The sequence below is a fragment of the Ranitomeya imitator genome, chromosome 5, assembly GCF_032444005.1.
Source record: "Ranitomeya imitator isolate aRanImi1 chromosome 5, aRanImi1.pri, whole genome shotgun sequence".
Taxonomy (NCBI): Eukaryota; Metazoa; Chordata; class Amphibia; order Anura; family Dendrobatidae; genus Ranitomeya; species Ranitomeya imitator.
In genome coordinates this window covers 31627413-31640000 of record NC_091286.1, presented here as the reverse complement: position 1 = coordinate 31640000, position 12588 = coordinate 31627413, and the positions used below count along the sequence as shown (strand labels likewise).

Below are 12588 nucleotides of genomic sequence, written 5' to 3'. Positions count from 1 at the left end.
TGCTGAAATGTATGTAAAATGATCTCATTATATTTTTCCATAAGATAAATATGAATAATAAGGACAAATTTAAGTTGAAAAGGGGAAAACCAGACTGAGACGTTTTGTGATATTGATTTCTTTCCCAGGATAAATGTTTCCTGCAGTATCCATGTAGAGGAGCCTTTATTGCACGGACTCTCCAGGTTCTGCAGGATCTGACCCAGCAATTAATTAAGAAACATCATTTTTCATAAAGGAAAACTTCTCACATCAAGTGAATTTCATAAACACAAATCTGTCAGGGTTTCTATAAATCATCAACCTGTGACGCTCATTGATCGGGTCATTACTGTTCAATATAGTTGCCTATAGAATGAAAAATCACTGCACCATTCATCCAGCAGAGGGCAACAGAGAGCCTGACACATGAGCAGGAGGGCTGCGTACCGAAGTAACGGGAGAGAGGAAGAACAGAACAATGACATAGATAGATAGATAGATAGATAGATAGATAGATAGATAGATAGATAGATAGATAGATAGATAGATAGATAGATAGATAGATACAAGTGCTTTTCACAAAATTAGAATATCATCAAAAAGTGAATTTATTTCAATTCTTCAATACAAAAAGTGAAACTCATATATTATAGAGCGTCATTACAGACAGTGATCTATTTCAAGTGTTTATTTCTGTTAATGTTGATGATTACGGCTTACAGCCAATGAAAACCCAAAAGTCATTATCTCAGTAAATTAGAATACTTTATAACACCAGCTTGAAAAATGATTTTAAAATCCGAAATGTTGTCCTACTGAAATGAATGTTCAGTAAGTGCACTCAATACTTGGTCGAGACTCATTATGCATCAGTTATTACATCAATGCGCTGTGGCATGGAGGCGATCAGCCTGTGGCACTGCTGAGGTGTTATGGAAGCCCAGGTTGCTTTGATAGCAGCCTTCAGCTCGTCTGCATTGTTGGGTCTGGTGTCTCATCTTCCTCTTGACAATATTCCATAGATTCTCTATGGGGTTAAGGTCAGGCGAGTTTGCTGCCAATCAAGCACAGTGATACTGTTGCTTGTAGACCAGGTATTGGTACTTTTGGCAGTGCGGACAGGTGCCAAGTCCTGCTGGAGAATGAACTTTCCATCTCCAAAAAGCTTGTTGGCAGAGGGAGGCATGAAGAGCTCCACAATGTCCTGGTAGACGGCTGCGCTGACTTTGGTCTTGATAAAACACAGTGGACCTACACCAGCAGATGACATGGCTCCTCAAACCATCACCGATTGTGGAGACTTCACACTAGACCTCCAGCAGCTTGGATTGTGGCCTCTCCACTCTTCCTCCAGATTCTGGGACCTGGATTTCCAAATGAAATGCAAAACTTACTTTCATCTGTACACAACACCTTGGACCACTGACAACAGTCCGGTTCTTTTTCTCCTTGGCTCAAGTAAGACGCTTCTGGCGTTGTCTAATGGTCATGAGTGGCTGACACAAGGAATGTGACACTTGTAGCCCATGTCCTGGATACATCTGTGTGTGGTGAAGCAATGACTCCAGCAGCAGTCCGCTCCTTGTGAATCTCCCCCAAATTTTTGAATGGCCTTTTCTTAACAATCATTTCCAGGCTGCGGTTATTCCGGTTGCTTGTGCACCTTTTTCTACCACACTTTTTCCTTCCACTCAACTCTCCATTAATATGCTTGGATACAGCTCTCTGTGAACAGCCGGCTTCTTTAGCAATGACCTTTTGTGGCTTCCCCTCCTTGTGGAGTGTGTCAGTGACTGCCTTCTGGACACCTATCATGTCAGCAGTCTTCCCCATGATTGTGGAGCTACTGAAACAGACTAAGGAACCTTTTGAAACGCTTAGGAAACCTTTGCAGGTATTTATTGTTAATTATTCTAATTTACTGAGATAATGACTTTTGGGTTTTCATTGGCTGTAAGCCATAATAATCAACATTAACAGAAATAAATAGGTGAAATACATCACTCTGTTTGTAATGACTCTATATAATATGTGAGTTTCACTTTTTGTATTGAAGAACTGAAATAAATTACATTTTTGATGATATTCTAATTTTGTGAGAAGCACCTGTATATGGGGTTCATCTGCTTTCCGTTTGTTTTTTATTTTTAGGACGTAAGAAAAAGTTCTTCATGTCTTTTTTTTCGTTCTAAAACTAAACAATAAATTGAAACCATCAAGCCCGATATAAATCTACGCGGCTCCTTGGCTTCGGTTTGATACAGAAATGCTCAACATTCTGATTCGATTTATCTGCTCTTCTTCTTCTCTGTTCTAAATGGAGCAGACAAACGGAAACAAAAAAACGGACATGTGAACAAAGCCCAATAATCCAGCATTCTACCAACGAGTCACATATGGCTGTAAATGAAAAAACACCTCCGTTTTCCACCTACCGTCCTGTAACCGAATCAAATCCAAAAAATGTCTCTTTGCATTGATCACATTTACGACCAGAAACTGAAGAGTGACGACAGTGGCACTGTCCAGTGATGTCATCACAGGTGGCATTAATGGATCCATAGAGGTGGCAGACACACGGCACACACCCGGTATTATTATTGTCACTGGATAAATGAAAGCCTAGAAAAGAAAGACACTTTATTTATTTCATGCCGTTGTATAAAATACATAAATGACTATTATTGATTAGTGAACGTCCTCAGATAAGGTGTTATTCGTGCATGCTCGGGTCTTATCTGAGTGTCTTCAGAGTGCTCGAAAAATAGGTTCGACTCCCTGCGGCTGCATGACTCATGGCTGATCGACAGCCACAACGCAAGCTGTTATTGGCTGTTTGTTAAGCAATCTCTACATGTGTTGCGGCTGTCAGACAGCGACGAGACATGAAGCCGCGGGGACTCGAATATATTATTCAAGCACGTCGAAGACACTCGGTTAGCACCCGAGCATGGCGGATAACGCCTTATCTCAGCATTTGAATGACTGAGATGCTCCTCATAGGAGGAGGAAGGGAGGACACGTGGGACCATGGATTGGGTAGGTTTTGGTTAAATATTGACAGTCAACATTAACTTGAAGAACCATTGCCTACCGTGCTGTTCTCTTGGCAGTTGTGCTGTGTGAATAGTTCACTACCAACATCCCTGGTAGGATGCCATTTGGCCTGCAATGTAAGTCTGTTGTTTTTATCATGGACTGAGTGTCAATGCAGCAAAACCTGGTTCTGCTTCCATCTGACTCCTGTATCTCTGATTCTACTGCTTTTTCCTTTTCTGTAGGATGTCCCCATTCCTGGTTCCTTGTATCTTGACCGTGAGTCAAAGTTCAATGACTCCGTGACATGATATTAGAGACCTTTGGGTTGCAATTAGGCTTGAGCGAAACGGATCGGACAAATTCAAAAGTCGCCGACTTTTGGCAAAGTCGGGTTTCATGAAACCCGACCCGATCCTAGTGTGGGATCGGCCATGCGGTCGGCGATCTTCGCGCCAAAGTCGCGTTTCGTATGACGCGTTTGGCACCATTTTTTCAGCCAATGAAGGAGCGTGGGCAGAGTGATGACATAGGTCTTAGGGGCGTGCACGCCCATCGCCATCCTCTCGCTTGTGTGGTGTAGCAATTTGCAATGTGTAACACCAGCTTTTCTGTTCAGGGATGGAGGAGAGAGAGAGAGAGAGAGAGAAAATAATATAGATTTCCCATTGACTTTGCATTGGGTTTCGTGTTTCGGTCGATCCCCGACTTCTCGCGATAATCGTCCGATTTCACTCGACTCGACTTTTGAGATAGTCGGGTTTCGGGAAACCCGACTCGACCCTAAAAAAGTAAAAGTCGCTCAACCCTAGTTGCAATAGCTCCGGGGTCAGCCAGAGCAGAACAATGCTCGGCCCTGGATGTGGAATAGGTAAGTAACAGAACGTGTGTGCAGGACCTTTTACTGTAGAAGGACCTACAAAAGAGATGGTCACCAGGTCCTTGAGCCAAAGCCCCCATTGGAGTGTGTGAGCTGTTCTATGTCAGTGTCTGGGGTCTGTGTTTAGGAATTGTAAACTTTAAGGGTCTGCTTTGTGATCTGCTTAATGGTTTGGTATTTTTGGGGGACTGCCTCGGTGTTTAATGGGTAATTATTTATTTAGAGGATTTGAGGTCTTAGTTTAAGGGATCTGGTGTCTGTGTATAAGGGGTGTGTATTTAGAGGGTCTGTAGCCTATGTTTGATGGGTAAGTATTTATTTAGGAGGTCTGAAATCTGTGTTAAAGGGTTAAGTATGTAGGGGCTCTGGGGTCTGTGTTTAAGGGTTAAATATATTTTTAGGATGCCTGGTCTGGTCTCTGTTTTTTAAATCACTGTATTTATGGGGTCGAATCTGTGTTTTACGCTAAGTATTGAAGTGGTCTGTATGTCAGTCTGTGCTTAGGGGTTATTTATTTAAGTGGTCTGTTTAAGGAGTATGTATATATTTAGGGGGTCCAATCTGGGGTTTGTGCTTAGGAAGTATTTACACAGAGGATCAGTGTCATGTTTTTATTGTGAGGTCTGTAATTGAGGGAATATGCTGGGATTTGTATGTATTCAAGGGTACATACAGTATATTTACTTAAGCCTGGTCAGGGTCTGTTTTTGTTATTGAGAAGGTTTGATCTTGGGTCTGTCTTTGTTTTTGAGGACATGTATTCATTTAAGACATTTGGGTTGAGGTGTGTATTTGTTTGGGGGGTCTTGTTTGGCATCTGTATTTCGGAGGACTATTTTCGGTGTTTGATTTGGGATCTATTTTCAAGGGGAAAATGTATTTAAGGGGTTTGGTCTCGGGAGGGGGAGTCTGTGTTTTTCCTCTAGGTTTTGTACTTATTCTGTGGCATGTGTTTACTTTGGGATCTGTCCCTTGGTTGCTCGTGATGCAGGGATCTTGGAGGTTGTGTCTTTGCTTCCTCCAGACCATGATGAACGAGCATTCTGCATGGAGTCGCACCTTGATGCACCCAATCCTTTGTACAGTTACTTTCTGTTTTGGGAGTATCTGCTAGACATTGACGATACAGTTAGACCTATGTAATCTTTGAAGACAACGACTGGCTACCAAGCCTGGTACCATAATGGGGACCCCTCTCTACAAAGTAAGCCTCTCGATAAACCAGACCTTGACCTAACCAAAACTTAAGATCTTTGGTAAAGGGTAAACCTTTATCATAAACATAAGGTTGGAGGCGACACATTGACTCTTACTCTCCTTCAATGTTGGATCTAAGGGTAAGATAAACCAAAATGTATGCCAGGTAATGCTGATAGTGACATAATGCTGGCAAGTGCAGTTGCCAGAAACAAATATAGACTCCAGTAAAGAAAGATATAAGACCAAATGATTCATGGTAAATGTACTCAATGCATAAGTAATAAAGTTAACTCCGAATATTGGAGAAATCAACACAGAATTATTACTAGGAAAAGAAAAAAAAATGTTTTATTATCCAAGAATGTAGAAATTCTGGAAGTCCAACTTCAGAAAATAGGTTTCTTTCCATTTTGGCCACTGTACAAGTCGACCAGAAAGCTCTGAGCTTGCCAGCGTTTTCAAGAAAGTGACATCTTGCAAAGTCACTCAACAGGAGTTTACAATATCATCGCCAACAGAAAATGTTTGACAAAGCAGGTAATTTATTTTATTGGCTTCAAGATCCTTGGTTCGTTCTTTGTTCTCCTGAAATCTACTGTATGTAGGACACTAACAAACAAACAAACAAACAAAAAAGTTATTTTTCTTGAAAGAAAATTTTTAATACATTCAGTGTAACTGTAAAATTCTCTTTAGGCTCAAATTAATAAAAAATAATTATTTTTGATAAATAAATGATCTTTTATATATGTGATTAAAGGGCTTGTTTAGGACTATATTAATTTTCTTTCTTTTTATGGGCTTAAAAATGAACAAGTAGGTCCCCTGCTCTACCCGACTCAACCGCTCCATGTCGACCAAGTTGGTCTTCTACTTCTGGGCTGCTCTGTCGATGGGGTGTTACTGACGATGTCTTGTTGATTGCCAGCTGTCTCCCCGCAGTTAGGCAGTGGGCAGCCGGCTGTCAATCAGCAGAACGACGGAAGTCAAACCCTGTCAACAGAGCAGAAGAGAAGCCACTGCTCTGTCGACGTGACATCACCGGAAGTTGCTGAATCATTCACCGGAGCGGTCAGAGACTGCTCTGTGCCGGCAGAGATCGATGCGGGGCACAAGAGGCAGGTAGCTACCAACTATCTGTTGGCCCAAATTTAAAAAAAATGCCTGGATAATCTCCTTAATAATATTATTAAAGCTATTAGAGATCTATTTTTGCATATTTTACAATCCCATCATCTAGAACAGGGGTTAGCAGCCTTTGGCTTGTGTATCCCAGCAGGTCCTTGAGTCATGCTTACCTGGCATACAAAATAGTCTGGCCATTGGCGCCTCCGTGGTTTGCAAGGCTTTTGGACACAGTAATAACCAGCCTGCCCATTATTAAAAACCACACAGTTGGGCTGATATAAAAATCACCCTGGCTACCCTGAGTGGTTGGCGCCATTTTAAACCTGCATGTGTTAACCAGTTGTGGGTTTTGGTCTATGATAACATTTGTAACAAGCAAGTGTGGTTCAGGCTGCACTGGAAATGTGTGCAGAGCTCAGGTATGAGCTGATACTACGTCTGGCACCATGACTGGCCCTGAGCGCTACCTTTCTTCCTTAAGGTTGCATGCCCACGGTGAGGTTTTGGTGCTGTGTATTTTTGATGCATCAAGAATGCAGCGTCTTACATTTCCAGCAAAGTGGATGGGATTTATAGAAATCTCCTGCCCACTTAGCTTTTTCTTTTACTCTGCGTAAACTTACTTGCATCACGCATTTCACATCCGCACATGTCAATTTCTCAATAACACTGAGTACGTACTCAGATTTTCACCATAAGACCACGTTCACACGTTCAGTATTTTACATCAGTATTTGTAACCAAAATCAGGAGTGGAACAAATAGAGGAAAAGTATAATAGAAACATATGCACCACTTCTGTATTTATCACCCACTCCTGGTTTTGGCTACAAATACTGATGTAAAATACTGACCAAATACTGAATGTGTGAACGTGGCCTTAGACTACGCTCCCACAATGAACTTTTGATGAGTTTTTGTTGTTGTAGAGTTTTTGCACCATTTTTTTCAAAAATACAAAACATAAAAAAACTCACCAAAAACTCATTGCAGGAATGCAGGCTGAGATGCGGAAAATCAACAGGTAAAAAAAAAACGTGTTTTTCGTGTTGAAAAAATGCAAGTAACTCAATTTTCTTAGGTGCAGAAAATCTGTAGCATCAAAAACTCACCAAATACCCATCGTGGAAACGTAGACTAAAGGGAACCTATCACTTGATTCATGCTGCCCAAAGCAAGGTCAATATGAGTCCCAGCCTGCTACACAACTCCAGCCAGGTATGTCTATCTGAAATGCTGAGGCATTTCACACAAAAACACAGTTTGAAGATCCAACCAAGGACCATAGGATAGATGAAACATGTCTGGCGCTGCCCTGGCCAACTACTCCCCGCCCTGCTCCAGGTGATTGACAGGACTCTCAAATGCGTGAACATAGTCAGTCAATTGGTAAAAAGCCGGCTGGGGTCAGCGTCCGACTAGTTGGCTGTACTGTTTCACAAACAGCGCCACACTTGTCTCCGGAGTGTGTCCAGTACTGCAGCTCAGCCATATTGAGGTGGCTGGTGCGGAGCTGCAATATCAAACGCAACCTGTAGACAGATGAGACGCTGTCGGTGAAAGAAAGCAGGCACGTTTTTCTTGAACACGTCCACATCCGAAAAAGAAAAAAAACGTCTGATCATTCTGACCAAAGTGGCATCCGCTTTTCTCGGACGTGGAGAGGCAAAAAAAAAAAACAAGTTTCACCACCTTCTCCATTCTGTCAGTCCGTGAAAATCGAAAAGCACCACTCTGATGACAATGTCATTGGAGTGCGGTCCGATTTTTTTCACGGACTCATAGACTTGCATTGACGATTTTGATCAAAATCGGACATGCTCGGTCCAAGGAAAATATTGGACATGTGTACCGCGCCATAAAGCATCATAAGTACAAGTGCTATCCGTGGAAATTATGGATAGCACTCATACCGGAAAATTGGTCTTATAATTCTGTACAACCTCTTTCAGGTAATAATTTCTGACTAGCGATGAGCGAACGTGTGTAGGAGAGAAGATCGGGCTGTGGGTGCTCACAGGGCAGCGGGTCCATACCTTCTGGGGCCGCAACTACTGTTGCAGGGGGGAAGGAGATTGAGGACGGAGCAAATCTTGATCCCAGGCAGAAGGGACGTAGTGAGTCTGGAAGGGTTTGCGCGAGAAAAGAGAGGGGCTTCCCGCCAGAGAGAGGACCGGGGTTGTGCGGAAGGATAGGCTGCATAGCAGCGATCACAGCAGGGCACAGTAAGGGCACCTGAGTTTTGGCGGAACACACGCCAAGTGGGGACTTGTGGTGAATGTCCCTTTGCGGAGCTGTAGCATAATGGATTAGGGGCTCAGCGGGTAAGATCAGTGACCGCCCGCTGCCACCAGAAGTGAGGACATCTTCTTAGGCGGGGAAGCCGGAAGAAGTAGAACACAGCACCGGCCTCAGCTGGCAGCCAACCAACCATCTGTCTCAGGAGGACTCACTCTAAGTGGAATTAATACATAGACTGCCATATTGAATAACCGTTTCCCCTTGTTTTCCCCCCATCCTTTATTTATTTATTTCATGTTGCTCCCTGCGAGGAAGTTGTTCCTGTATTGATAAATAAGTAATTATTAATCCCTGCTCTGCGCTTCTGTGTCACTGCATCCGTGCTGGAATAGGGTGTTTTCAAAGCATGCTCGGTTGCTAACCGAGTGTCTTCGGCGTTCTCAAAAAATCTGTTTGAGTCCCCGCGGCTGCATGTCTCGCGGCTGTTCGACAGCAACAACACATTCAGAGATTGTTTAACAAACAGGTCATCCCTGCATGCGTTGCTCCTGTCGAACAGCGGCGGGGACTGGAACATATTTTTCGAGCACGTTGAAGACACGCGGTTAGCACCCAAGCATGCTCAGATAACACCTTGTCCCAGCACGTTTTCTGCCTTCCCAATAAATTGAGCAAATGACAAACTTAGCTCGGCTGCATCCGTAATAATCACGTATTTGGGCATCATGTCCACTCTACATACACAACCCTCTGTGCATTTGTTGCAATTATCCAGGATCCCCCCGGCATCCTCCTTCACATTTAAATGAGATGATTTTGCAGTACAGACGACGACCGGGATAAACCTTTGTCTTCCACTTTCAAGGACGGTGGGGAGAGTGGGGGGGCTTACCGGTCTGGAGAAATCTTGACTCCACTCCTCTGCCTTCCTACAGCCGCTGCTGATTAAGTGGCTGCTTAAAATGTCAGTAGGTTACTTTGCGCCGGGAGAAAGGCGAAATTTCAAGGGAAAAAAAAAAAAGAAAAACCCACAGGCTGTTGTCATATTTATTAGTATACACCCCAAATAATTTAAAATTAAAACATTTTCAAAAATATTCTTAATGGAGGTTAAGCTGCATTTGTAACCTCTGTTCCAGTTATTGAGTGGCATATTAAAACCAATATGGCTTTAATGCACCTTCTAATGGGCGCTCCTACTTTAACAAATTGCCTATAAATTTCACTTGAACCAAATGTATTCCTTTAACATTTTTACTCATCACAGGTTAGAAGTAGATGTGGGCCATTTTTTAAGTACAATTAATTTTGATTCCCCTCGCCAGGATAAGCTGCGAAATCCTCTCTGTAGATTTGGAAGGTATTTTTTTTTTTATTTTTTATATTTTTTTTTGCAAAAAAGGCTAAAAGCTCAATGCATTATAGGAATGGATCTGTTCTTCTTTGTCATGATCCGATTAACATAAAATCACGCGTTCCTGGGGTGATGAACGAATAATTATTATTGAGATATTTAAAAAAAAAAAATGGGTAATGCCTTTAGAAAAAAAAAAGTTTTTTTTTTCTTTTAATCCGTTAGCTCTTCCTCTGTAAAAAAATTACAAAATCTTGAATGTTTTGTTTAGAGTTTGTGTGTGGTATTGCAGTTCAGTCCCATTCTCTTCCATCGAGCTTAGGTGCAATGCCACTTAGGAACAGATGTGGTGCTGTTTCAAAAAAAAAAAGGTAGCCATGTTTTTCTAATCTAGTATTATCCCTTTAATTTGCTCTAATTTGGACTCCATTTTGTACTATTTCTATTTTCTTTACGTATAAGTAAGTGCAGCATGATAAAGAAAACTGATTTTCTTCTTAAACAAAGCCACAGATATCGATAGCCCTATACAAGTCAATAGATTCAAGCTGCAATACCGCCTATGAACAGGCGGGGAGCTGTTTCTGGGAAAGGATACCCGTGCTTTTCAAATCCTATAAAATCCCTGTAATTTAATCGGATCTTCCTTAGGCTACGTTCACACTAGCGTTGTGCGCCGCTGCGTCGGCGACGCGACGCACAACGCACCGAAAAACGCGTGGAAACGCACGCAAAAACGCTGCGTTTTTCGACGCGTGCGTCGTTTTTTGACGAAAATCGGACGCAAGAAAAATGCAACTTGTTGCGTTTTCTTGGTCCGACGCTAGCGTCAAAAAAGACGCACGTGTCGGAAAACGCAACAAGCAAAAACGCATGCGTCCCCCATGTTAAACATAGGGGCGCATGACGCGTGCGTCGCCGCTGCGTCGCCCGACGCTAGCGCGACGCACACTAGCCGAACGCTAGTGTGAACGTAGCCTTACATATAAGCACGGCATTATGAACATACAAACTAAGGTGGGCAACAGGAATCAGACACTGACTGCATTATTACAACCACATATGCATAAAACGGAGATTTCAGCTCGACAGTCTTGCAGTATAATCCTCATACAGATGTTCGGGGACATGAGCTTGTCAGACATTAATGGCAAAGGGATATCAGGCACTTTGTGAGTAGACTTAAATCCAAATTTATTTCAGGAATATAAACCAACGCGTTTCAACCAGAAGATCTTCTTAAGATCTTCTTGCCGAAACGCGTCAGTTTTGCTGACTGGGCTATCCTGTCTAATATTTAGGTTCCTGAAATAAATTTGAAGATTTTAGTCCACTAACGGAGTGCCGGATATCACTTCATTATTACAGCCATGTAGGTTTTGATTAGAAGATGCTGCTTTTCAGAAAAAGCTTGTTTTGGAAAATGTTGGCAGTAGACCACGCGATTCATCTTGGATGACTAGTCAAAGGCCGGTCCCTGTTCCCCTAAACTGACAGGTCTCTCCCTATATGTTTGTATAGCGAGACACCAGTGACTACTGGGGAGTAAAATGTTGAGAAGCCCATGGGGACTGGCGCCAAACTAGCTAGCCGAGAGGCAAAGTCCCCGTATGACTTCTCGAAGTTTATCTCTGACATTTCTGCTGCACATGGTTCGGATGGCATGAATCTCAAGAAAGGTTCAGATTATTGCAGAAAGTAAAAAGAAAGAAGAGAGCTACTGCAGGGAAAATTACTAAAGGCCATGAAACATTCACATCCATATATTAGACATAGAATATGGTAATTCCAGTAGGATCTTAAACTGGATATACACATGAGCTAGCCAATAACCCACAGTTATCTCTCCCAATACTTCCACTTGGTCGAGGTTCCATATGGAGATAGAGGAGAAAGTGGCCACCAGGCAACATTGGCAGTGGCTTATCTCCTGGAGGACATAAGGGTCAAGCGTTTGAACTTAAACAGCCAAAACCTTATCTTCCCCCGACATCATCTTTGGTGGGATAGTCAGGAGACCCCAACATAAAGTAGATGGACAGCTAATCAAGACTATGTCAACTAGGTAAGTCAACTTTTATCTAATGTGTAGGGGCACCTTTACAAATTTGATTCCTATCTGAACAATCCCTATTTTTGGTGGAGGCCGACGTTGAGTGTTGGTCAGCCAGTCTATTTTAGAGGTAAACCTTACAGACTTTTTGTTAGCACGGTAGGCTAAAACACACTTATTTCCTTATCTTTTCAAATTTATTTTTTTGACTAGTATCTGGTAATTTTTGGGGGGATGTTTTATTCAGAAGGATGCATCCGCAGCATCTCTTCCTCTTCTGAGACTGCATGCTGTGAGAGGGGAGGAAGAGCAGCAGGGATGAATCTGATTGGTTGGCAGCTCAAGGCCCTGCCCCCTTATATCACTTTAAGGAAAAGTTTGCCTATGCAGAGCCTGGATAGACTAGATGTAGATGTTCAATGACCAATAAAAGTACCCAAAATATGCAGAAAACATTTTTGGCTATACAACTGTACATCTACAACTACCCAGGGAGGAATTATGATAGGTTTGTGTCTCAAAATCATGGCTTGGGTCACCAAAGCTGAAAACATGGAGTTGTGGCTATGAAGGACCTGAGATGGTGAGCTCGTGTGACTAATTCTGAATTCTTCGACAGTTCTGGATGGGTTCTGCGTAGCTGCTGAAGTCATTTGCAGAAAGTGGTGGCTAAATGTCCTGTATCATTAAAATCATACCAGTGTGGGGTGCAAT

The 12588-nt window shown here is 42.5% G+C and overlaps 1 protein-coding gene across 1 annotated transcript in view; it reads right to left on the bottom strand.

Moving 5' to 3' along the window:
• USH2A (usherin) overlaps positions 1-12588 on the bottom strand; it is an 824795-nt gene that overhangs the window by 643463 nt on the left and 168744 nt on the right. Inside the window, exon 14 of the mRNA XM_069726496.1 lies at positions 2418-2604. Coding sequence (XP_069582597.1) covers positions 2418-2604 — 187 coding nt within the window. The remainder of the gene's footprint in view (positions 1-2417; positions 2605-12588) is intronic.